The following is a 26,646-nucleotide window of genomic DNA, read 5'->3' on the forward strand; positions in this document are numbered from 1 at the left end:
TGGTCCCAGGGTCCTGGGGTTGAGCCCCGCATCAGGCTCCCTTCTCAGTGGGAAGCCTGCTTCTTCCTCTCCCACTCCCCCTGCTTGTGTTCCCTCTCTTGCTATGTCTGTCAAATAAATAAATAAAATCTTAAAAAAAAAAAAAAGAATGCTTTCAACATTTCATCATTTCAAATAATGTAGCTCTATGTGTGTCTGTGTGTGTGTATGTAAATAACCTTTACCGAGTCAAGGATATTCCTTTCTACCCCTTGTTTTCTAGAATTTTTTCCCTTTAAATAAGAATGAATTTTACAGAACCCCTTTTTTCCCTATCAATGCATTTTTTGAGATGGTCGTGTATGATTTGTTTAAGTTATTAGTGTGGTGAATTACACTGACCAATTTAGTAATGTTAAGTTAACCTTGCATTTAAATAAAACTTGGTCATGATGTAATATCTTTTTAATCTATTGCTGGAATCAGCTAGTGTTTTGTTTAGGAACTTTTTTTTTACTTGAGAGAGAGAGAGAGAGAGAGAGAGAGCACAAGCAGGGGGAGGGGCAGAGGGAAAAGGAGAAGTAGTCTCCCTGCTGAGCAAGGAGCCCTGCTGAGCAAGAAACCCATGCGGGGCTTGATCCCAGGGGCTTGATCCCCGGACCCTGAGATCATGACCTGAGCCAAAGGCAGATGCTTAACCGACTGAGCCACCCACTTGCTCCTGTTTAGGAGCCTTAATTCTAATGAGTTGACTTGTTATGTTTCCTTCGGATACTGCCATTGTCTAGATTTGGGTTATGATTGTGCCAACCACAATGAGTTGGAGAGCCTTGTCTATTTGTTCTATGGAAAACTTCGTATAATATTAGATTTCTGTGTTCCTGAGTGGGTCGTAGAATGTACCTACACGATTGTCCCACAAGGCCACCACCTTGTGCCCCTCCCACCCAGGGGAGCACCGTTACCTGCTAATCTACATGTATGGCAGCCTGTGGAGTGGTGGATGGAATGACTCATCTTGCAGCTGAATTTTCTGTGTGGGAAGTTTTTTTTTATAACAGCTTTGTTGAGATATAATTCACATACTATAAAATTCATCCTTTAAAATACACAGCCCCGGGGGTTTTAGTATGGTGACATACACAAAGTCTGTTGCACAAACTCTCACCATGGTCAATTTTAGAACAGTTTCATTACCCTAGAAAGAAACTCTGTACCCATTAGCAGTCATTTCCTACTTGCCATGGCAACCACTGATTTACTTTCTGTCTCTGGATTTGCCTCTTCTCCGTAATTCGTATAAACGCGATTGTATAATAGGTGGCCTTTTGCAAATGCCTTCTTTCACTGAGCATAAATGTTTTCAAGGTTCATTCATGCTGTACCATGTGTTAGTACTTCATTTGTTTTGTGGCTGCATAATATTCCATTGTATGGATGTACCGCTGTTTGTTTATTCATTCATTAGTTGATGGACCCTTGAGTTTCCGTTTTTTTGGCTGCTACAAATAATGCTGCTATGAACATTTGAGTACACGTTTTTGTATGAACATGTTTTCAGTTCTCTTAAGTACATGCCTAGGAGCGGACTGTTGGATCATGTGGTAACTCTATGCTGAACTATTTTTTTTATTGTAGTAAAATACATTTCACATAAAATTTACCATCTTACCCAATTTTAAGTGCACGGTTCAATGGTATTAAATGTATTCACATTGTTGTGCAGCAAGCATATATCTCCATAATTCTTTTTATCTTGTAAAACTGAAACTCTATACCCATTAAACAATAACTCCCCATTTCCCCCTCCCCTTAGCTTCTGAAAACCATCCTTCTACTTTCTGTCTTTATGATTTTGACTATTCTAGTACCTTCTATAAATGGAATCATACAGTGTTTGTCTTTTTGTGACTGGCTTATTAATTTCACTTACCGTAATGTCCTCAAGGTTCATCCATGTTGTATATGTCAGAATTTCCTTCATTTTTATGGCTAGATAATATTCTTGTATGTATCTACCAGATTTTGCTTATTCATTCCCTCATCAATAGATACTGGATTACTTTTATGTTTTAGCTATTGTGAATAATGCTACTATGAACATAGGTGTACAGGTACTTCTTTGAGATCTTGCTTTCAGTTCTTTTGGGGATATAACCAAAAGTGGAATTGCTGAATCATTTGGTAATTCTATTTGTAATTTTTTGAGGAACCACCATACTGTTTTCCACAGTGGCTGCGCCATTTTAAGTTCCCATCAACAGTTCACAAGGGTTCCAGTTTCTCAACATCCTTGTCAACACATGTTTTCTGGTTTTGTTTGGGTTCTTTTTTTTTTTTTTTTTCATAGTAGCCATCCCACTGTGTAGGATGTAGTTTTGATTTGTATTTCCCTAACGATTAGTGAGGTTGAGCATCTTTTCTTGTGCTAATTGTCTGTTCATATATCTTCTTTGGAGAAATACCTGTTCAAGACTTTTCCTCATTTTTAAATTGAGTCATTTGTCTTTTTGTTGAATCGTAAGTGTTCTTTACATATTCTGGGTATAATTCCCTTATCAGATATATGACTTGCAAATATTTTCTTCCATTCTGTGCACCGTCTTTTCACTTTACTGATGGTATCCTTTGAAGCACAAAAGTTTTAAATTTTGCTATTACCTGTTTTTTTATTATTTTCTTGCTTGTGATTTTGGTGTCCTAGATTCTAAGAATCCTGTGGCTAATTTGAGGTCATGAAGATTTAGTTCTATATTTTCTTCTAAGAGTTTTATCTCTTACATTTAGGTCTATGATCCATGTTTGAGTTAATTATTGTATGCGGCATGGGATAGGAGTCCAACTTTCTTCTTTTTATGTATATAAATGTTGGTATCAAGTAGCTCCAGCATCATTTTTTGGTAAGACTATTCCTTCTTCGATAAATTCTCTTGGCCCTTTTATTGAAAATCAATTGAGTATAAATTTGAGGGTTTACTTCTGGACTCTAACTTCTATTCTGTTGATTTGTCTGTTCTTATGCCAGTACCATACCGTCTTCATTATTGTAGCTTTGTAATAAGACTTGAGAAGTGTGGATCTTTCTCTTTTTTTTAAAGATTTTATTTATTTATTCATGAGAGACAGAGAGAGAGAGAGAGAGGCAGAGGGAGAAGCAGGCTCCCAAGGAGCAGGGAGCCCGATGCGGGACTCGATCCCAGGACCCTGAGATCATGACCTGAGTCGAAGGTAGGCGCTTAACCATCTGAGCCACCCAGGCGCCCCGAAGTGTGGATCTTTCAACTTCGTTTTTCCTTTTCCAGATTGTTTGACTGTTCAGGATCTCTTGCATTTCCATATGAATTTAAGGATCAGCATGTCAATTTCTGCAAAATAAATGAACAGAAATGCAGCTGGGATTTATTTTAGGGATTGCACTGAATCTGTTGATCAATTTGGGGAGCATTACCATCTTAACAATATTAAGTCTTTTAATCCATGAACATGGGATGGCTTTGTATTTATTTAGGTCTTTAATTTCTTTCAGTGATATTTTGTAGTTTTCAGTGCACAGGTCTCATACCATTAAAAGAGTTTGTGAAATTTATTCCTAGCATTGTATTGTTTTTGATATTGCTGTACATGGAATTATTCCCTTAAATTCATTTTCAGATTGTTCATTGCTAGTATATAAAAATAAAACTAATTTTGGGTATATTGATCCTACATTCTGCAGCCTTGCTGAACTCATTTATTAGTTCTAATAGTTTTTTAGTGGATTCTTTAGGATTTCCTATATGTAAGATTATATCACCTGAAAATATAGTTTTGCATCTTGCTTTCCTATCTAGATGCCTTTTCTTTCTTTTCCTTGTCCAGTTGACCTAGCTGGAACCTCCACTCTGATATGGCATAGAAGTGGCGAGAGCAGACATCCTTATCTTGTTCCTGATCTTAGGGGGAAAGCATTCCATTTTCCAACACTAGGTATGTTAGCTGTGAGTTTCTCATAGGTGGCCTTTACTGGGTTGAAGAAGTTTAAAAAAATTTTTCTTTTAAGATTTTATTAATTTATTGAGAGAGAGAAAGAGAGAGAGCGGGGAGAGGGGCAAAGGGGAAGAGGGGGAGGGAAAGGGAAAGGGAAAGATAGAAAATCTCAAGCAGACCACAGGCAGACTCCTCGCTGAGCGCAGAGCCCATCATGGGGCTCAAAGAGAGGCTCAAGGCAGGGCTCCAAGGGGAGGGGTGGGGGTGCTGCACACGGGGCTTGACCTCACACACTGAGATCATGACCTGAGCCGAAACCAAGAGTCTGAGGCTTAATGGACTGAGCCACCCAGGTGCCTCTGGGTTGAAGAAGTTTTATTCCTATTTTGTCAAGTGTCTTTGTGTCATGAAAGAGTATTAGATCTTGTGAAATGCTTTTTCTGTGTCTATTGACATAATCATGTGGTTTTGCTTTTTTCTCCTCTTAATTAATCTTGCCAGTTTGTCTTTTTTTTTTTTAAATATTTGAAAAGAGGTGGATTTGTGGCTCAGTGGAGCCTCTCTGTTATGTATTTTATATCTCTAGTGTCTGTTATTTTTTATTATTTTCTTTCTGCTTTGGATTCCTTTTGCTGTTTCTTCTCTAACTTCTTAAGTTCATCATACTCTGCCTTCTAATGTAAGCAACTGAGTACATATATTTCCCTCAAGTACTGCTTTAACTGCAGACCACATGTGCTTTTTGAATTCATTTCTAATTTCCATTTTGATTTCTTATGTAACTTACAATTGCTTAGAAGTGTGTGTGTATTTTTTTTAATTCCCCCAAAGTCTGGAGTTTTGTTATTGATTTAAATTAATTGATTGCAGACTGAGAGTGTCCTCTGTATAATTCCCATCCTTGAAATTCGTTCAGACTAGCTTTATGGTTTAGCACATGATCAATTTTCATAAATCTTCTAAGTGTGCCCGAAAATAATATATAATCTTCAGTTGTTGGGGGCAGTATTGCATATGTGTCCTGTAAGATCAAAAATTTTTCTATTATTACTAATTTTATTCTGCTTGATCTATCCAGCATTGAGATATGTTAAAATCTTCCACCATGATGGCAGATTTGTGAATTACTCCTTGTGCATAAGTCAGTTTTTGCTTTATATATTTTGAGCCTGTGTTTTTTAGGTCCATCCGAATTTATGTAATGTCTTCCTAGTGCAGTAAATTTCTTAATATTTTGTAGTGATTCTTTTGCTAAGTAGTAATGCTTTCTATCTTAGAATCTGTCTCACAGTCATGTAGCAACTCCAACTTTATTGTTTTTGTTATTTTTCTGGTTTAGTTCTTTCCTTCCCTTGTCTTTTAATGCCTCCCTGTCCTTATATTTTAACTGTATCTCGTGTAAATGGCACACAGTTGGGTTTTATCTAGTTTGACAGTATTTGTCACTTAACTGGACAGTTTAGTCTGTTTATATTTATAAAGATGATTGATATATTTACATTTATTTTGATCATCTTATGTGGTTTCTGTTTGTTATTTTCTCTGTTGAGTTGTCCTTTCCTTTCTTGTTTTCTTTGGATTGAGTTTTGCATCCTTATTTCTTTTTGCCTTTTAACATTTGATTTTCTCCTCCACTTGTTTTATAGTTAATATCTAGAAACATGCTCTATATTTATTAGCTTGGTGGCTACTCCAGCATTATAACATGAAAAATTATACTAGGCAGGAAGGGCAAGGCCTCAGCTGATCACACAGAATGTTCTAGAATGGGGTTTGTCCTTCAGACTTGTCCCAAATGAGAAAAGGAAGCCAGGACTTCATATCCACCATCAGTGGATGTGTGTGCTGCCGCTGGGCAGGGAGTATAACGTGGTCAGTGTAGCAGGCTTTGCCAAAAGAAGTTCCCATAGAGGGATGGGTGGCTCAATTCTGAAGGAGGGCAGTGTTCCCTGCTGATGCATCATGATATCTACTACAAGAAGACACCCTGCTTTAACTGACCTGACCTAGATGTCACATTAAGTAGAAATAGTCACACGGCCCCAACCTAACTGCAGAAAAGGCTGAGAAACATAGGAAAGCAAATGGGATATTTGGTGAACCCCAACTGTCCCTGCCACACCTAACTTCTTGGATCTGAGGACTGGCAATGTTCAAAAACTCCTAGAAGTACAAGTTTGTCTTCAAATATCACAACAAAACCATTGTATTTTTCTCTTTCTGGAGAAATATTCTCTAATTTGGTTTTTCTTTCTTTTTTTTTAAGATTTTATTTATGAGAGAGAGAGAGTGAGCAAACATGGGTGGCAGGCAGGGGTAGAGGGAGAGGGAAAAGCAAGCTCTCCGCTGAGCAAGGAACCCGATGCGAAGCTCGATCCCAGGACCCGGGGATCATGACTTGAGCCGAAGGCAGATGCTTAACCAACTGAGCCATCCAGGCGCCGTTGGTTTTTCATATCTACCTCTTAATCTCTCTGAACTGCTTTCTTTGAATCTGCTTTCAGTTCACTAATTTTCTCTTCAGTGAGATATAGTCTGCTATTTATCCCTTCAATGACTTTTTATTTCAATGTTGAACTTCCAAGTTATATTAGATTCTTTTTAAGTCTATTTTCATTAATATTTTTAAGCTATTTCTTTAAACATATTGAACATACTGATTTTATATTTCAACATCTATTCCTCGAGCTTTCTTTCTGCCACCTATGGTTTTTGCTGTTTCTGAGGCCTGGTGTTGTTTGCAGGCGTGGGCATGCTTGTTGTGTTAAAGCAGAAATCCTCCAGAAAGGATTTGCATTTGCTTTTGTTACTTACCTGAGGGAGCCACAAAACTTTGACCTCTATTTATTTGTAACCACTTTAATTTTACTACTGGAGATTTCTTGGACCATAGAAGTAGTGTGGGTTTGGATCAGAAAGCCATATGAAATCTAGCTGATGGTTCTGAATTCTGGGGAGAGATGGTTTCAGAGAGACAATTTTCCTTATTGTCTCCTTCTGCCTGGTTGGATTTATTTCACATTCTCTCACCTTTATAGTCCTAGCCTTAATGGCAAGGTCTGCCTTTGGTGGGCTTTAGGGTTCATCTTTTATTTGCAGAGCCTAGCAGCAGAAACTCTGATGTTGAAGGCAGCTTCCCACATAGGGCTCCCAGTTGCCCTTTGTGAGGGGGCTTTGTGACTTCCTTACTTTTGTTGTCATCTTGCTGATACATTTATCCAACAGACGATGCAGAGTTCATCCAGCATTTTCATTGTTTTAGTCAGAAGGATCTTTCGTGACATCTAGTGGTCCATCATTCTTCCCAAGCCAGAAGGCCCCCAGCCATTCTTTCTGGTTCTTCCTCCATCATGGGTAGAGGGTCCCAGTGATCTTTCCCTTCTGAGAACTCTGCTCACACTTAGCATTCCCATCCACTATAGCAATCGCTCGTTTCACTTGGGTAGATGCAGTGAAGCATGATGGACTTTTGCAAGCCAACAGACTAGCAGTTACATCTTGGTTCTGCTATTAATTATGGCCTTGGAAACGTCTCCCATGGAGCTTCAGTTTCCTTATCTGTAAAATGGGGTTGACAGTCTTGACCGTGCAGTCCTCTCATGACGATCCAGTGAAACAGGGTCTTCTCCTAACATGAGCTGGGTCTGAATCAGGAGAACCGTGGAGACCACAGAATGTGTAGAAGTTATGTATGGAGCTAGCAAAGAGTTCTATAGAATGGTTCTGTTCTCCCTTGACAAATATCCCTTCATAATCACAAAAGAGTATATGTAAAGCTCTAATTTTTATATAGCGGAAGTCAGCAAAATAGCAAAGATAACTAAATTTAATGATTGTTGCACATATCTGTATGTTATATTGATGGATTAGTGATGTTTGGATGCGTAATAAAATAAAAACGTACATAATTTATAAGTTACTACATGTTTATTCCATTAAATTTATTTTTTGTCTTTATTTCAGCAAAATTATAGGTTATACTGCTGTAATCAACATTATCACATAATTTGTATTCTGCTAACAGTAATTCCAAATTAGACCACTATTCTTGAGTCCCTGAGTCTTAGTTTTTTGAATTTTTTTTTTTATTAATTTCATTTGGGAGAAACTTCTGGTGAGTTTCTGCTCAGTTTTGCTAAAGGTAGAGCAACTGGAATTATTGGAAAATATTCTTAAAGCCATATTTAGAATCAGAAATGAACTATAAATTTTATCAAGTTCAAACACAGTGAAGTTGTATATGATAATTACAATTAAGAAGAAAAATTATATCATATTTTAATTATATATACATTACAATCTTCTATATGGCTGTTTTTACTCTCTCTTAACACAATACCTAGATCCATAAAGTACTTAAATTTGATTTTTCTTTTTTCAAGAAAAAAGATACCATAAAGAAAACTAATAGAGCAATGTTTTGCTTAGTGAAAATTGTACTATAATCTATAATGCTCAGAAAAGTAATCTGTATGGAAGTTAATTTCAGGATTCTTTGGATGTGAATCTTCTCTTCCATAGTTCAGAGATGATTTTGTTCCTTTTTTTTAAGTTTTGTTTTCTTCAAACGTCATTTTTGTTACATATTTCACATGTGGCTTCTTTGGTTTAGAAAAATCCTATATGTATCTAAGATAATAAATGTGTACTTTGAATCCCTTTAAAAGTGAGATAGCCAAACCTCGATATTTTTCTAAGCTTTTGCTAACAACATCCCATAATGAATACGTATGAAGTGCTCAGACTCAAAATTAATGTCATTTCCTCCCCAAGATGGGGTTTGCCCTGTATTTGAGGACCCTCTGTTTCACTGATTTCTTTCCATCATCTTGCATCTTGTCTAGATGAAATCTAAGAGTGTAATGGCATTTATTTGGCATTCCCATGGTGTGAATCAGAGGTTTATGGTCAAGTTTGATACGCGTTTCAGCAAGATGGCCCATATTGGGAGCGCCTGGGTGGCTCAGGGGGTTAAGCGTCTGCCTTGGGCTCAGGTCATGATCCCAGGGTCCCGGGATCGAGTCCCGCATCGGGCTCCCTGCTCAGCAGGGAGTTTGCATCTCCCTCTGCCTGCCTCTTCCCCTGCTCATGCTCGCATGCTCTCTCTCTCACACTCTCAGATAAATAAAATCTTAAAAAAAAAATGTCCCACATTGGAGAAGATTCAGAGAATGTTACACACCATCTTTGAATTTTCCATGAGGAAGTCATCAGTCCTCCCAGTAAGAAACTGAGACCATGTATTGCCATTTATTTCCAGCTCTCAGATTGCTTTTGGATGTTTGGTCAAATTCTGACTTTGTATTGTTGCCAGAACAAATTACTACAGACTTGGTGGCTTTAAAACATGGGTCTCATTAGGCTAAAATCAAGGTGTTGGTGGAGGCTCGAGGGGAGAATCTATTTTCTTGCCTATTCCAGCTTCTCGAGGCCACCTGCGTCATCGGCTCCCAGCCCCTGCCTGACTTCAGAGCCAACGGTGTGGCATCTCTGTCCATTCTTCTATGGCCTCATCTCCCTCTGCCCCTCTTCTTCTGCCCCCTCCTTCCGCTTTTTTTTTTTTTAAAGATTTTATTTATTTGAGAGAGAGAATGAGAGAGAGAGAGCACATGAGAGCGGGGAGGGTCAGAGGGAGAAGCAGACTCCCTGCCGAGCAGGGAGCCCGATGCGGGACTCGATCCCGGGACTCCAGGATCATGACCTGAGCCGAAGGCAGTTGCTTAACCAACTGAGCCACCCAGGCACCCCCCTCCTTCCACTTTTAAGGACCCTGGGATTATAACAGGCTCACCTGGATAATCCCGATCATCTCCCTATATTAAGGTTAGCTGATCAGCTGCCTTAATTCCATCTGTGACCTTCATTCTCCTTTACCACGTTAACCTTACATGGTCACAGTTTCTGGGATGAGGGCGTGGACAGCTTTGGGGGGCCGCAATCCTGCCTGCCGCAGACTTTCCAATCATGTTACACTGTTACCACAGCCTAGTCCATGGCAGATTTTTAAATCAGCACCTACAATTGAAAATTGTTTTCCTAGTTCTTAAAGACTGCATTTTTACAACAAAGGGAAAACCGATGGAATGTGCCATTGTTTCAACTTCCTTGCTTCTTCTGTAGGTCTGTGCTGTGTGCAGTGCTAGTCATTCAGTGGGACTTTTCCCCCTGGTACACCACACCTGAATTGAGCAATACTAATTTTTTAAGACATTTTATGTGTTTTTTTGTCACTTTACTGTCTATTAAATTACTAATATCCTTTGGATCCTCCATCTTAGATAGTGAGATGTAATTTAGTTAATTACTTTTTATCCATCTTTTATGTTCAGCCAGAAGAAATTTAGCTTCATTTTCTGTAAATATTGGGGCACATGTACAAAAAGCATCCTTCTCCTTGACTGAACATCAGACGCTTAATTTTTTAAAAACACGACACCAAAGTTCTCAACGACATTCACCTGTCATTGCTTAATACCAACAATGGTTGGCTATTACTTCAGCCTATTTGTAGTTCTAGTAATTGCATGTGAGTTGTGTACAAGCGGTTTTATGGTATTTTAATTGAGATTCTAAATGCTCCCTCTTGCCAGGGCTAAGCGTGGTCTGTCCTGCATAAGACAGTGGCTTTGTGTCCAACCCGGTGCCAAGGACACTGTAGGCACTCCCTAAATGGCAGGTTGTAATCGGTGTATCAGTTCGTGGCCTGCCCTTTGCCTTCTCCGTTACCTCCATGCCTTCTGCCCGCAAACACCTCACCAGACTCCTCCCTTGTCTCTCCTCCTTTGGCTTTTCGTGCCCGTGGCTTTAGGTGCATCTTGTCCCTCTTACCTAAAGGGAACCTCGTATTTGGCAATGAATTGGATTCTGGGCAGGGAGGTGACCGCTGGATGCTGAGGGACAGATGGGCCCGTCCTGCATGCCCTGGGAGCTTGTGAGGAGTGGCAGATGCTCCCCTAGCCCCACCGAGTTGCAGCAAGATCCCCGGGCCATCTGCTGACACCTGTGGAAGAACGTTTGTGAGGCACCGATTTAGAGAAATTGTCACCCAACCAGCCAGCTCAGGGTGCCATCACAGAGTGCCACAGACTGACTGGACAAACAGAAATTTACTTCTCACAGTTCTGGAGGCTGGAAGTCCAAGATCAAGGTGCGGGCGAAGGTTGGTTCTCTGGAGGCCTCTCTCCTTGGCTTGCAGATGCGGCCTCCATGCTGCCCCTCACGTGGCCGTTCTTCTGTGCACGCCCGCCCCTGGTGTCGCCCCTGCTTCTAAGGGATGCCAGTCAGATGGGACTGGGATCCACCTCAACAGCCTCATTGTAACTTCATCCCCTCTTTAAAGATCTATATTATGAGGTACGGGGGTGGGGGGTGTGAGGGTCTTGAATTTTGTGGGGGACACAATTCAGCCTGTGACACACTTTGAAGAAGAAACTGAGGCTCAGAGAAGTACCCGACAGTCCAAAATCACACCACAGGTCAAGAGATGAGCGCTTCCTCTCCTCCAGAGCCCTTCTGAGAGGCCCATGATAGCATAAGAGGCCGAAGAAATGAAGTCTGAGGTATGCATGCAGCTTTCAGATTTGCCCCCCCCCTCCCCGCCGCTTCTGGGAGCTTGGAAAATGTCTTAACCTCCCTGGGCCTCAGTTTCCTTTTCTGTGAAATGGGGACAATGAAAGGCTGTCCCTCACAAGGTCATGAGGACTCCTTGAGATTTGGGTGGGAAATGCACATTGCCTCCCTGACAGCACCTGACCCCCCCACTCTGCCTCGCCCCTCGGCCTGCTGTCAGAATCTGCTCCTATTTACCGTGAGCCAGAACGTGCGATGATTTTCCCCAGGTGATTAATGGCTAGAAAAACCAAGGGTTTGAAGTGGTCGCAGTGGAATTTCAGGCATCAGCTGGCGGGTGCACAGCGTCTTTCCTGGAAGCCAAGCCTTGGCAGGCACTAAAAGGAAAACCTGCTGCTGTGGCCTTCCACCCCGAGAACCTGGGCGTTCTCACTTCTAAATAATAGGCTGCACACAATTTGATTTCATTTCATATTAAACTGCCTAGCCTGCAACCAGGGATGCGAGATGGATTCCTACAAATCAATTCCACTGTGCAAATTAGCCAGCACCTGCTAACCTGGGGCTGCTTAGGAATGAGACCCAGCTACGGAGTACTAAAGGCAATGATTGCAATTTGCCTTTGGGGGTTGAGACTGGGTATGAATACAAAATTGTTTGCAAATGTTTCATTTGTTGTTTAGAATTACGTAGCATGTCTTCTTTTGAGATCTACTCTATGCAAAGCGCTTTGGCAAGGCCAGAGCGGGAAGATGGAGGGAATGCCTCTCCTTTCCCCTGCTCAGAGGGGCTCAGAACAAGAGCGCATCGAGCATTTTGGCCTAATAAACTGAGGTTCAAGTTGAGGAGGGAAGGAGCAGGTCAGAACAGGCTCTTCTGGGACTGAAGGACTCCCATTCTTTTGTCCATTCTTTATCTATCTGTCCTTTTCTTTTTGGAAGGGCTGCTTTAAATCCTGTCTCTACAGCACGGTTAGTGGGTGGGCTTCCCATCCGTGTCTGGGGTCAGGATAGCAGGTCAGAGGAGATTCTTTTAATATAGGCCCAGTCCTGGCGTTGGTGGTCAAGTAGCCTCCCCAGATATGGGGCAAGATTCTTGAGTGCGGTCAAGTTGTCCAGCTTGTGAATTTCCCAGCCCTTTTGTTCCCCTCGGGCTCTTGACTGTGTTGGCACCTTCTTTTGCTTCCCCAAATGCAGGATCCAAAGAGGGAAGAACGGTAGTCACACCCTGCGTCACCACCAGCAAAATGTAGGTGGTCTCCCCCTCTGGCTCCCGCCCATCCACTACCCACCTGTGGGCCCCGTGTCCAAGCTGTCCTGCAGCCCCCCTCCCTGTGTGCTACCGCCCCCCTCCCTGTGTGCTACCGCCCCCCATGTGCCAGCGCTCTGCAGGCCGCCTGGTCATGCGATCTCCTTCTACACAGGATCTGCTAAACTCATTCGTGTGAAGGCATGAATCATCAACAACAGTGGCTCTGTTCTGGAGTCTTTACATTTTAATAAGAGGCCAATGCTTTAATAAATTATTTTTCTTTACAAAGGGAAGACTGAAACGTGAGATGGAGTGCTAGACCCCCAGTTTCTGCCGCAGGGCCTTCGCATGTCCACCAAGCACACGCTACCCTCCTCACATGCATTGAAGGCTGAAGGCCATGGGCCTGTCTGCCACCCTGTCAGCGGCCCTGGTGGGGTGGGCAGCTGGAAGCCAGGATTCCTGCTGCCGGGGACAGAGGCCTGTCTGCTGTAAACCAGAGACGTCAGCAGGATTGAACCGTGAATCAAAAACTGGAACAAATTGCTTTAATCAGCTAAGACCCAAACCTAATTTAAATAGTATTTTTTCACTGGACCATGAACCAGCTTCATGGGTCCCCCTCCCCCTGGTTGACCAGTTGAACCCAGAACTGAACTAAGAAGGGAACGTATTCATGGCTTTTTAAAAGATTTTTTATTTTATTTTATTTATTTATCAGATAGAGTGTGCACACAAGCAGGGGGAGTGGGAGAGGGAGAAGCAGGCTTCCCGCTGAGCAGGGAGCCCGATTCGGGGCTCGATCCCAGGACCCTGAGCTCAAGACCTGAGCTGAAGGCAGATGCTTAACCGACTGAGCCACCCAGGCGCCCCTTTTTTTTTTTTAAGATTTTTTTTTTTTAATTTATTTGTCAGAGAGAAAGAGCGCGTATTCATGGTTTTATAGGTGAGGACACTGAGGCACTGAGAGGGGTGGCTGGCTCAAGGACACATGGCACATCAGTGGCCTAGATTTGACTGTTTACCCTGGTAACCCCTCACTCTCTCCATTTGATTCAGAACCTCAAGACATAGTACATGTTACCCATTGTGTTCTTTTTTTTTTTTTTAAGATTATTTATTTGACAGAGGTGGGGGAGGTGGAGGGGCAGAGGGGGAGAGAGAATCTCAAGCAGGCTCCATCCCCAGCGCAGAGCCCAACATGGGGCTCGATCTCATGACCCTGAGATCATGACCTGAGCCAAAAGCAAGAGTCGGTTGCTTAACTGACTGAGCCACCCAGGCGCCCCCTATTATGTACCTTTGAATGGAGATTCTCTCTTAAGCTAAGAAGTTGTAACCCAGAGGAGAGATGGGTGGCTAGGTTGGCATTCTCTGTCTTCCCTTTCTCCCTTAGCCCCAGAAAACCACAGGGAAAACTGTAAAATGTTCTTGTGACTCGATTTATATTATGACTACTAGTGTTATCATTGTCATTATTTGCCTCGATGAATCTACTTATTTTTAGTTTACCTTTCAAAGCTTCTGACAACATTCCTCTACATCAGTGGTCCTTAAGTGGGTCACTGCCCCCAGGGGATGTTGGCACTACTGGAGATGTTTTGGGTTGTCACAGCTTGGGACCGTGTGGGCCACTGGTGTCATTAGGGAGAGGCCATGGGTGCGCTCACGTGTTGCCTAGGACAGCCCCCCACAACACACAGTTATCTGGCCAAAAATGTCCATAGTGTCAAGACTGAGAAACCCTGGCTCAAATCAACACAAAAGGGAAAGAAAGTCTCCTACAGATCCTCAATGAATCAAACTCTCCCCTTTCCTGTGTTCTCCCCAGCCTCTGCCCTGCCTTGTGTCCTTAAACTTCTATAATACTTATAATGGCCCCAGGTATACAATTTGCATTCTACTTGTTTTCACTTAATAGCACATGCTGAGGTTCGTCCCTCTTGCCTCCTTTTCACAATTACATTTTTAATGGGTCCGATGGAGTCTTCTGGGCGGGTTGATGCCCAGAGGTCAGCTGACCAGTCCACCTGTCTTCTCGGGGCTGGTGACCCAGAGACGTGCCAGGTGGGCTGTGTGGGGAGGGGCTGGCTCGGGCAGGCCCAGCTGTGGCAGGCCCTGCTCCGCCTGCATCCCAGGCTAATGCCATCACTGTCTTCATCATCAAAAAGCCTTTATGAAGCGCTTTGGTGAATATATCCTGGCACTGGGGGGGCGGGGAATCTTCTGCAGAGATCTTCCCACCGGCTCCTGACATCTGGGGCACGTTGGCTCAGACAGCATATATGTCTTCCAACCACGAAGGCATCCAGACACTGGGCTGTAGGCCCCAGGCAGAGGGTGCAAAACCAGATTCTTAGGCAATATTCATGACAAGAGTAAGTGTGTCTGTCTGGGAATGCGAAGATTGGCTGGATTCCCAAAGGGAGCCGGGGTCTTGAGTTACCTCCTCCAGCCGCTACAGGCTTCTGGAAGGACATGGGATTTTAGAACCTATGGGAAGGAGGAGAGAAGTCGGGGAGGGAAGCAGCTTGACAGCTCAAGGGCTTGGGGTCACGTGTTCCAGGCTTGAGTTCAAGTGCGCAGCCTGGGAGAAAACTAGATACCACCAGAGCTGTCCCTCCTGAGACCCTCTCGCCACCCTCTGGCCTCACCTCAGTGCTCCTTTCTCTTACCCCACTGCAGGTGTTCCATGAGCAGGGCATCCTCTTCGGCTACAGACACCCGCAGAGCTCCGCCACTGCCTGTATCCTCAGCCTTTTCCAAATGACCAATGAGACTCTCAACATCTGGACTCACTTGCTGCCCTTCTGGTACCTTCCAGTCCCCTTGACTGGCCATGTCAATTCAGGAGCCCTGGGCCTGGGGTTTCTTTAAAACCCAGGGGGGTTGGGAAGGCTGAGAGTCCATGCTGGGATTTTGGGGACTCCCCTGTGGTACATGAGCATGGAGCTGAGAGATGTTGGGGCCGGCAGCTGGGGTGAGCTTTAGCATATGGATTCTAGTAGGATTCAAGAGGCTCCTGGCAGCTCCCCAGTCTTTCCCTGCACTGGGGGGCCTGGGTTGATCTCATCCCCTTCAGTTTGGAGGTTTTTGGAGTCCTCCAGAAGCCCTGGTTAAAATGTCATGAGCTTGAGGGAGTCAATCTCTCTGAGCTTAATGTTTTCCCGTCTGTAAAGTGGGAGGGATGGTCCGTGCCTTGCCCAGGGTTGCTGTGAGGATTACCGGGTGGGGGGGGGGGGGGGGGGGGGGAAGCATTGGAAAAGGCATCGGGCAGGGAGCTGTGGGGGCCCCATGATCATGCTGGAGCCACAGCGGCCAGGAGGCACTTTAATGGAGAAGCCACGAGCTCAGGGGTCCACTAAGACTCCCGTTGGCTGAAACATGTGTGGCCCAGGGAAAGGGCACGGCAAGTCCTGGCACAGGCCAGACTCTGGACTCCCCTCTGATCATTGTCCAGAAGCCAAGGGAATAGGAGGGACCCCAGGGTGTGCCGCACACAGAGATGGGCTCGAGGAAGGCCGTGCTTGCTCAGAAGTCAGAGGGCAGATCCAGGGCCGAAATGCAGGGCAAGGCTGGTGCCAGAGGCCTCCCCAGAGAAAAGAGAGCAGGCCTGCGGTGGATTAGGGAGATCCGGAAGGAAGTTCTAGGGCCTGCAGACTGCTCAGGGTGGCCTCCAGATCCTGCTCAAGGGGGCTGTTTGTCATTTTACTTTATTTGTGTGTGTGTGTGTGTGTGTGTCCTTTTAAATTTAAGCAAACCTAAGTAAATGTAAGTAAAAAGTCTAAATGCTCGTAAAGTGCAACTTGCAGATGGGGACAGAGACCGTGTCTTCCCCTGGCCCCTGTTCTCTTCCCTGGAGTTGCCGGTCCTCCCAGAGCCCCTCCGGAGATGTGAGCCCCTGGGGCGTGTGCACACCCCACTCTGAGTCCTTGCCTCCTGCTCTCTTCCCTGGCTTTCTTCCCTCCCATCTCCGTCTGGCCCCCAGGCCTCTCAGGCTGCATGGTGTTCCATTGTGTGGATGAACCACAGGTGATTTATGGGGTTCTGCAGTTTGTGCTCCTGCCAGGAGCACTGGCCCCTCCCTGCTTGCCTGTGGGTCTGGGGCACTTGTGCACAGATCCCTGTGGGGTGACTTCGTAGCTGTCCCGAAGCTGGGCCACTCGGGCCGAGGCTCCCCGCTGCATATAGCCTGTGGCTCTGCCAGACCCTGGGAGATGGTCACCACTGAGCAACACAGGGTGGGGAGGGGTTGGGAGAGCCTGGAGTAAGATGCCCCTAAGGAAGTGGGGCCAGGGAGTCATCTTGAGATGATCGGATAGGTTTTGAGACCAGCACATAGCTTCAGCTCTGTTTTTGCTGGGACAGGAGGAGAAAGATCGCAAATGTAACCAGAAGATGGACGGATGCTCCTTGGGTTCCTGTGGGAAAGGCGTTGGAGTCTCCTCCCCTGGGAGAGCCCGTGGGCAGAGGCCCTGCTTTCTAGCAGTGATTGGTCTGTGGAAGTGGGCAGCTCTGCAGGCAGGCCCCCCTTGCCTGGGTCATAGAGGAGGCAGATATGGTGCAGAGCTGTCCTGTGTCTCTGTGTGGGGTGGACCCAGAGAGCTAGACTCAGCAGATCGCAGCATGGGACCAGGGCATTCAGAAAGGCGATGGTAGTGTGAGAGGAGGAATAGCATGGAGAGGAGGGAGAACAATCGTCCTGTTGTCTTCTAGACTCTCCAGGCCCCTCCTGGGAGGTTGCTTCTGTTTGAGGAACCTTCCTGCAAGGGGACAAAGACAAACCACAGGGCTGGTGACACGGCCCCATGTGGATCCTTTGAGGAGTGGTTGAGTGCCACGGGGTTCTTTAATGTAAGGTTCAAAGAGGTGAGGAGGCATTATGAGGATTGATTGCCTTAGATATTTGATGTGCTAGTTTTCTGTGGTCCCGTTGAGGGGAACTCGGGCTGATCAAATGGAGATAGATCCCAGGGAGACCGGTGTCAGCTCAGTGAAGAATTTCCCGACACTTAGAGCTCCCTTGAGAGGTGGTGAGCTCCCCATCCCCGGAAGCATGCAAGCTGAGCCTGGAGAATCACTTAGGCAGGATGCTGTAAGAGAGATTCTGTCATTGCAAGGTGGGGAGAGGAATGTACTAGATAAATCTTAAGGCTCTCCTCTTGCCCCTTCTGCCCAGTTCTAACCGTAAAAGGATCCCACTTACCCTCCCTCACTTGTAGTATTTCACCAAAGTGAGAACACACAGGGTTCAGTTATCCCAGGGGAATGGGGGGCAGCAGATAGTCTGTGAGGGGTGCAGAGGAGCCCCCAGCCACAGAGGTCGAGTGGGCCACGCTGTGTTCCAGGTTCTTCGTGTGGAGGTTTGTGACCGCCTTGTATGTGACAGACATCCAGAATGACAGCTACTCCTGGCCTCTGTTCGTGTACATGGGCACCAGCTGTGTGTACCCCCTCGCGTCCAGCTGTGCACACACCTTCAGCTCCATGTCCAAGAACGCCCGGCACATCTGCTACTTCCTGGACTACGGGGCCGTCAACCTCTTCAGCCTGGGTGCGTAGGGCCCCGCGTCCTCCTTCTCTCCCTGCGACTGAGATAGCTGCGCCCCCCCCCCCCGCCCCCAGGAGCTGGGCTCACCAGAAGGCTTTGATGGGCTTGCGGAAGAGTCATGGGAATGCCATGCCTCCTCCAGGTTCCTGATGTTTGGTAAGAAACTTGTCCAGAGCTGTGCTGGCAAATATTAACTGATTCAGTGGGGACAAAAGCCCCGATCTGTGGGGTAGGCTGACCCCCCACCATGGCCAACTTCCGGCCACCAGTGGGACCTCCCTGCACATCATCACGCAGTAATTCCTCTATGCAGATAGAGGAGAGGCATTAAAGGAAAGTTATTACTTGTGTTAATGTGGTTATTTAATTGTCAGTTTAGGTAGTCGGCGGGGTTTAACAGTCGTCTTGCGAGATCTCTGAAACCTCATCCGTCTGCCGTCACAGGCCAGGGTGAGCCAGCTCTGCACGTCAGGGCTGCTGTCTGTCCTGCCTGACAAAGAAGGGGGCTCATGAACCCTGCTTGTCGAGAGGCTTAGACAAGTTAGCAATGTGCTCAAAGTGCCATGGGAACCGAGGGGTGAGCCCAGAGCAGGCGCGGGTGGGTGTTGATACTTGAGCTTCCTCGTGTTTTTCCTCCAATTATGGGGCCCCCTCCTTCTGGCTCCACTTCTCTCCCCAGCTGGTGGGCATCCATTTGTCCCCAAGTCTCCCCTGCTCTGGCCTCTTCTCCCTCCTGCTCCAGGTGTGAAAGCAAAGGCATTGTCTTCCCTTGCCCAAGGGGGTGTCCGTGAGGATCCTGTCCCCATCTTGTTTCCTCCCCTCCCTCTCACAAGTCACACAGATGCACGAACACGTGCACACACATGTACACACAGATGCACATACACACGTGCTCTCGTGCACACACACACGCGGGCTTTACCGGGTCACCTCCCACTCCTCCGTGCTCTGTGTCCAGCCCCCACCATTTACTAAAGCCGCAGTTGCTGGGGCCCCGCCTGCGGACACATGGCTTCTGGGCGCTCTTGCCAGCCTCTGACGCAGGGGCCTCTCCATGCTCCCAAACCACCTCCCTTCCTCTGGTCCCTGTCACATCACTCCCGCTTCTCCTCCTGACTGTGCATGTTCTCATTCTCTTCAGCTGGCTCCCTGCTCCACTCCCCAGGCAGTGGGCAAGCTCAGAATCAGGCCTTGGGCCTCTGCTCTCGTGTGGTCCGGCGTCAGGGTGACCTCACACCATCCCCGAACACCTCTGGACCAGGCTCTCCCAAACCCATCCTAGCTTACCACTAACCTGAGATCCATGCCGTGTCCAGCCCTGTGACCGAGACTGTCCACATCCGCCCCCGCTCCTGCAGTACCTCACCTGGCTCGTGGTTCCACCCCGACCTGGTCTCTTGAGTCAGAATCTGAGCCCTCGGGTTCCCCTCCCTCCCATGCCCCTGCCACCCTGTCGGGTAGTTCAGGTGAGTCTCTTCCCCATATTCCCCACATGGCTCCCCAACATGGCCTTTGCTCAGACCCTCCCGCCTCCCCCCTGCACCCTGACAACAGCCTCCTCTCCGCCTCCTGGCCCTCCCCGACTGCCACCGACTCCCCTCCATCCCCCCCGCCCAGGCTTCTCTAACACCTTCTGTCCACGGCTCCCCTCCCACTTAAGACCTTTCAGGATTCCCAGTTACCCCAGATGAAGTTCGAACTCCTTAGTCTAGAGGCTTCCAGAGCCCTTGATCACCTGCCCAGACTCAGTGCCTAGATGGCACCTGAGACAGGTCACGAGGGGCGGCATCATGTAGTGCTTGCTTGTGGCCCAGCCGCCGCCACCCCTGAAATCCTGGGCGAGGTTCTTCACCTCACCAGGCCCCAATCCTCCCGTCCACAAACTCGGCATCGTACCCTCCTCATGGGATGGCATGAAGATGAATTGAGTGTTGCAAGTGGAGTGCGCAGTGCCTGGCACCTAGCATCTGAGGGGGGCCATTACCACGGCTATGTCCTGAACCCTGGCATCCGTGCCCTGGGATGGTGTCTCTCATAGGCGAGAATAATGAGGCACCAGGACGGGAAGTAACTCGGGTCACATGGCTTGTAAATGGCAGAGCCAGGGTTCGAACCAAAGCCCAGGGGGTCAGCCGCCACCCTGAACGGTCTCCCTTCCCGTCACTGGCTTTCTGGATTTGTAAGCGTTCCTCAGGGTCTGGTACCCTCCCATAGGCCCTTCCCCGGGATCTTCCCCTTTCCCTCCCTGCAGGTCCTTCAAGGCTGGGCCCCCAATCACGGCTTCCTCCAGGCCCCCAGACCGGGACCCCCTCTCTGAAGTTCTGGGCCCCAGTCTCATCAGTGAGCCCTTCATTTCTGCTCCTCAGAACGGCTCCCTGAGGATGGGACACCAGTCCTTCAAGTCTGGTCTTCCAGCCGGTATCCTGGTGCCTGACACAGGGGTGTTCTGGGAACAAGGAAGGAAGGTCTGGCCAGTGGAGAGGGCCTCTGGCTTCCACCTCAGACTCCCTGCCCCTTTGTCCACAGCCACCTCTCCTTCCTGTTCTCACTTCTACCCTGTGGAAACCCGCAGTCCCGAGGGTGGTGTTTGCGCCTACTTCCTCCCTGGTTTCCAGCTATTTCTCCCTCTAGGCCGTCCTGTGCACTTTCACTCGGTTTTGGCCGTCTTAGTCCCTCACTCAGAAAACTTCCATGGCTCCCTATGGCCTCAGGAGGATGTTTACTTTCCTTAGTCTCTATCCAAAGCTGCCTCTATTCCTGCTCCCCGGAAAGCCCTCTAAAGGGGTCTGAGCATTAGTACAATGCGTGTGGGGGTGGGGAGGCGGTCCCCCACGCCAGCCCAAGCAATTTTCCGACAGCAGCTGGGGGTCCTACAATTCCGCTCATTTCTGACACCGTCCTGGGGACCGCATCTGTTCCCACAGGTGAAGGGCTTGGTCCCACAAGACCATCTCCCCCCTTCAGATGCCAGACGCAAGCCCAGGTTGTTCCAGACTGGCTATACATCGGAGGTTCCAATGACCCTGGCTCCCAGAACTCAGAGAAACATTTTACGTACTGGATTACCAGTTGATTATAAAGGGGTAGAACTCGGGAACAGCCAGATGGAAGAGATGGACAGGGCAGGGTGTGGGGAAGGGCTCGGAGTTCAGTGTCCTCTGAGTGCGCCCCCTCTCCCTGAATCACCACGTGGTCACCAACCTGAAGCTCTCTGAACCTCTGTTTGGGTTTTTATGGAGACTTCATTCGTCATGACTGATGAAGTCATTGGCCACTGGCAATTGATTCAACCTCCAGCCCCTCTTCCCCTCCCAGAGGTCAACCCTCCAGTCCCCTGCTTTCCAAATCACCTCATTAACATAACAAAAGACACCTTCCTTGCTCTCTTGGCTTAGGAAATTCAGGGGTTTTAGGCGCTCTCTGCCAGGAACAGTGGAGAAGACCAAATGTCTATTTCTTACTAGAAGTCATTTGGCTTCTCACTGCCGTTTTGGGCAGGGTCTGGGGCTCCCCCGCTCTTGTGTTGCCCGCGGAGATTGGCGTGCACCTTGGCCCCAGCCAGCATACACAGAGCGAATGCATCCTGGTCCAGAGGGGAACCTCCCGCTCCTATCAGGCTGAGGAAGAGTCTGTCCCCCAGGAGGCGGTTCCCAGCTGAAATCCCATAGGCAGCCTGCTGATTATCAGCTCTTTCTGCCTGTGTGACCCTGGGAACACCACTTGGCTGCACCAGACTCCATCTGTCCAATGGGGTCAGAGGCAGAGCTTGAACTTGTGTGGTGGAGGCCTGCTTCAGCTTTGAGCTAGGATTCCAGCTTTCTCTGTGTCTTTGGAATAACAGGTGAGCGTAGGGCCGACCCCTGAGGCCCTGGGCGGACAGGCCTGTGGCTGTCTCTCCCAGAGGAGACCTGGTGAGGGTAGCTGGAGAGGCCTTCTGGGCCAGGCCTCCGGACACACGTGGCCCCTTTGAAAAGGACAGTGATCCGCCCCTGTTCTTTCAAAGAAAAGCTGCAGCAGATGGGTCTCCCGAGGGCCTTTGGGGAACCCTCCTGTCACAGACTCCCAAACCTAAAACAGTGAAACATCAAGGCTAGCCTCTTACACCTGCCTCTCAGCTGGCCAGTCCCCCAGCCCCCTGATACCAAAGGCCTCCTCCCCTTGACAAGGTCCCTCCCTCCCTGCGACGTCCGTCTTTCCACAAGGGGCGCCCCGTGTCATCGGCAGGTGAGATGTGCACACTCAGAAAAGCTGAGCACTCTGAGGTGTCATCATGGACCAGAGCTTGGGGATCAAAGGGGGGACTGTCACTGAATTGCCTCAGGTGGGAGCTTGGCTTTGCGGCTTTCTAGCTGTGTGCCCCCCAGGGGGGTTGCTCACCCTCTCTGCCTCTGCATCGTCATCTGTAAATGAGGATAAGTGCAGGGTTTATATTAGAGGGTGATTGTCAGGATTATGTGAGTTACTGAGTGTAAAGCCCTGGGGGCAATGCTGGGCTCATAGTAAATTCGCAGGGTAGGGTTTGGTAGGCAGAGAAGAGAGGTAGGACGTTCTGGGGCAGGGGCGCGGGGGGGGGCATGACACAAGTGACGTGCGGCGGCAGGGCTCAGCCAGACGCTGGGGTTGGGCTTCCCAAGGGTCCAGGCTACACTGCGGCCTGGCTTCTGGCCCAAGGCTGGTTTTTTCCTCTCCAGGCTCAGCCATCGCATACTCGGCCTATTCGATCCCGGACGTGATGGTGTGCACCACATTCCATGACTACTACGTGCCCCTGGCCGTGCTGAACACCATCGTCAGCACCGGCCTCTCCTGCTACTCCAGGTACCCGGCTGCTGGGCCTCAGAGGGGCGGGGGAGGACGCCCCATGGAAGGGGCTCTCGGAAGCCTGGGGCTCAGTTCCAGACCCGCTCCACGGGCACACATCCAGGACATTCGAGGGGATTCCACACTTGGCTTAACACTCTGCTGTCACTGTCTTGAACTTCATAATGATTTTTGAACAAGGGGTCCCACACTTTCCTTCTGCGCTGGGCCGTACAAATGATGTAGCTGGTCCTATTGCGGGGCGGGTCGCTTATTTAGCCTTCTTGAACCTCAGTTTGCTCATCTGTAAAATGGGGCCCACACATTTACCCACCTTGTGAGGGGCATGTAAGGGTTGCAGGGAATGTGCCTGGCACGTCTGGCCGAGGCGGCACCCCATCGATGGGCAGTCTGCTGACAGTGACTGAGCAGGCCTGCGTCTAGACACACATGCTCCCAGGCCGATGATATTCACGTGTCTGCTGTGTCCCTGGGGAAGCCCCATGGCTGTGAGTCTCACCCACTCACACTGGCTCTAATTCCCTCTGGTTTCTCAGTTTCACTCCAGAAAGCTCATTGGAGTGTGAATCCAAGAGACATTGTTTGGAGGCTAATGACTCTAGTTTACTCAGCTCTTTGTAAAAGCGAACTGTCCAAATTTCTGCTTCCCTAAATGATTTAGAAAACCTCTCAAATGGTGGTGTTGGGGGGACAGCCCTGTCTGGATGGTGCCGGGGTGCTGGGTGCTCCCTGGGCTGGGGGGCTCTCGGGGAGGGGGGCTGGCTTAGGAAAGGGCCCATGGGAGGCTGGCAGGTTGCACCCGATCCTCTGCCCCCATCTCGATTCCGGGGAGCCAGCTGCAGTCTCCCCATTAAACCATGGTTCCCCACCCCCCAGGAAGAAATGGAGGGAGTGGAAAGTTTCTGTACCTTCTCTGCAATGACTGTGGCTCTCCCTTTCCTTGGGTGACACTAAGGTGTCGTGGGACCGAAGGTAGGCAGGTTTCACAAACTTGACAAGCTGGTTTTCTTTAAAAAATGGGAGGATAGAGATTCTTAAAGAGCATCAAGAATACTTGCCCCAACTTGTCTCCACTTGCCTGTCTTGAGACCGGTTGGGAGCGTGAAGTTGCTTTGCGTGGGAGGGTATCTCATTTCTAGGTTCAGTGTCAACAACGAGGGTTTGTTCATCCCACGAAAACAAGCCTGGGGGAGGGAATGGGAGCTCAGCTCTCTTCCTTCTCCCTGGAAATGCAGAGCCCCCCTACAGCTGTGAGGACAGAGGGTCTGCCCACTGGGATGGAAACCGGATCAGACATCACCGGGTTGTTCTTGCCTCCTCCCCACTTCCTCAAGGACTCTTGTCGATTAGAAACTCTTTCTGGAGCTCAGCCTCTGTGCCAGGGTGGAGCTTCGAGGGCTGCATGGGTAATGGGGAGGAGGGGATGGGGCCCTGCCTTGGGTGAGACAAGGCATAACACACACATAGAACAGTAACCAGGTTGCCGGCAGCAGCCCAGGAGAGATGAAGCATGCCCTGGAGGCACGGGGCCCAGATGTGTGGACACACCTAGCTCTGGTCCTTGGATGAGTCACAATCCTGTCTGGTTAGCTCCCGTTGGCTGTGTAGCTGTGCTGTTTGGGTGAGAGGTGAGCACTGTGGGCTGAGGGGGCATGGAAGGCTCCATGAGTGTTGAAGTAGAAGTCCCAGAGTTCATGATCCAGGACTGTTTTCCTAAGAACCCCCAATGCAAATTTGCTGCCTTTTTTTTCTTTTTTCTTAAAGCTTCCTGAATCATCTATAAGCCACCAGGGTAGATGGTTTTCTTCTAGCCAGAAGTCCATCCTGGTTGTTAATAATAAATGGGTCTTCTGGATGTAGCATGCCTGTTACCTTTGGACAAACTTACTTGACAGAGTAGGCTGGCCAGGAATCTCCTGATGCCTGTGTTTGGAGGTTTCTCTCTTGTCAATGAAATGGATTATTTCTGTTTACTTACCAGACACATCTGTTGCTATTCCATCTCTCCAACCATTCATCCAGCCACCTCCTCATTCACCATCCCCCTACCCAACCACCACCTATCCATCCATCTTACCCACCCATTCACCCATCCACCTACCCAACCATCCATCCATCCATCCATCCATCCATCCATCCATCCATCCATCCATCTACCCAACCTTCCATCCATCCATCCATCCATCCATCCATCCATCCATCCATCCATCCATTCATCCATCCATCCATCCATCCATCTATCCATCCACCCATCCATCCATCCATCCATCCATCCATCCATCCATCCATCCATCCACCCAACCCATCCAGCCATCCATTCATCCACCTACTCATCCACGCATCCATCCACCTACTCATCCATCCATCTACTCATCCACCCATCCACTCAACCACCCATACATCTGCCTGTCCATCCTCCCACCCATCTGCCTACCCATCCATTCATGCACCCATCCACCCATTCATTCATTCATCCATCCATCCATCCATCCAACAAACCAACCAACCAACCAACCAGCCAACCAACAAGTCAACCAACCAACCACTCAATATTCCTTAAATGTCTGCCATACTCCAGGCATCATGTTAAGATCTGGGAATACCAGGAGGAGTGAGGCCCAGCCCTTGCCCTGAGAGAGCACCCAGTGCAGTAGTCGAAGCCGACTACAGACCCCCCAGAAGCCCAGATGGAGTCATCGTTTCCTCTAAAGGCTAAAGGAAATGGCATATAGAGTATAGCATTACAGAATGTAATGTATGCAGGTAATGATAATACAAAATGACACCCCTGCTTGGATACACAAAGTTCTGCAAAGTGGTGCTAGGACTGAGTATTGAGGGAGGTTGAACACCTGAGCCGGAGAGGAGGGAAGGGCCTGTGGGACAGAGCAAACAGCGCAGAGGGCGAGGGGGCCAGAGAAGACAGCCCTGGGAGGCGGCAAGGGGCTTCCGAGTTCCCGGAGCCGCACAGCTGGAAGGAGGAGCATGGCTAGAGAGCGTCTCCCACAGTGGCTGGGATTTGAAGTGCCTTGTGTGTCCTGCAGCGGACTGGTCCTGTGCTGGCGAAGGACAGTGATCTCTGTGGGAGGGCCATTCCACGGCCTCAGCTTCCGGGCCGAGGGGCTTCCAGGTGTGTCGCTGGCTGCCGGCCTGGGGGCCGGAGGAGGCCTGTGCTGGAATGGAAGCCGAGGGAGGGGGCCAGAGGCAGAGTGGGATGTCCCATCTGAGGGCCCTGTGCGGTCCCTTCTCGCCTGGTCCTCTTTCCTGTTTTCATCCCCTTTGTCTTCAGTGTCTGAGGAGTGAGAGGGCTGACTCCTGCACCAGGAGTGACTCGGCCCCCATTCACTTCAGGAGAACCCCCCCCCCAGGGTCCCGGATTTCACGGACTTCTGGCTTCACCTTAAACAAGGGCATCTGAGAAGATGTCTCTGGGTGTTCTACCATGCCAGGGCTTCAGAGTCTTTTCTGAGATCTCTCTCCTCGCCTTCCTCCTTCCCCAAGGCCACCCT

General features: G+C 48.3%; 1 protein-coding gene across 1 annotated transcript in view; it reads left to right on the plus strand.

Moving 5' to 3' along the window:
* PAQR5 (progestin and adipoQ receptor family member 5) overlaps window positions 1-26,646 on the plus strand; it is a 53,003-nt gene that overhangs the window by 16,754 nt on the left and 9,603 nt on the right. The window contains exons 3-5 of the mRNA XM_021693713.2: window positions 15,451-15,578; window positions 18,114-18,319; window positions 23,008-23,134. Of these exons, the coding sequence (XP_021549388.1) occupies window positions 15,451-15,578; window positions 18,114-18,319; window positions 23,008-23,134 (461 nt within the window). The remainder of the gene's footprint in view (window positions 1-15,450; window positions 15,579-18,113; window positions 18,320-23,007; window positions 23,135-26,646) is intronic.

This window comes from Neomonachus schauinslandi, chromosome 9 (assembly GCF_002201575.2).
Source record: "Neomonachus schauinslandi chromosome 9, ASM220157v2, whole genome shotgun sequence".
NCBI lineage: Eukaryota > Metazoa > Chordata > Mammalia > Carnivora > Phocidae > Neomonachus > Neomonachus schauinslandi.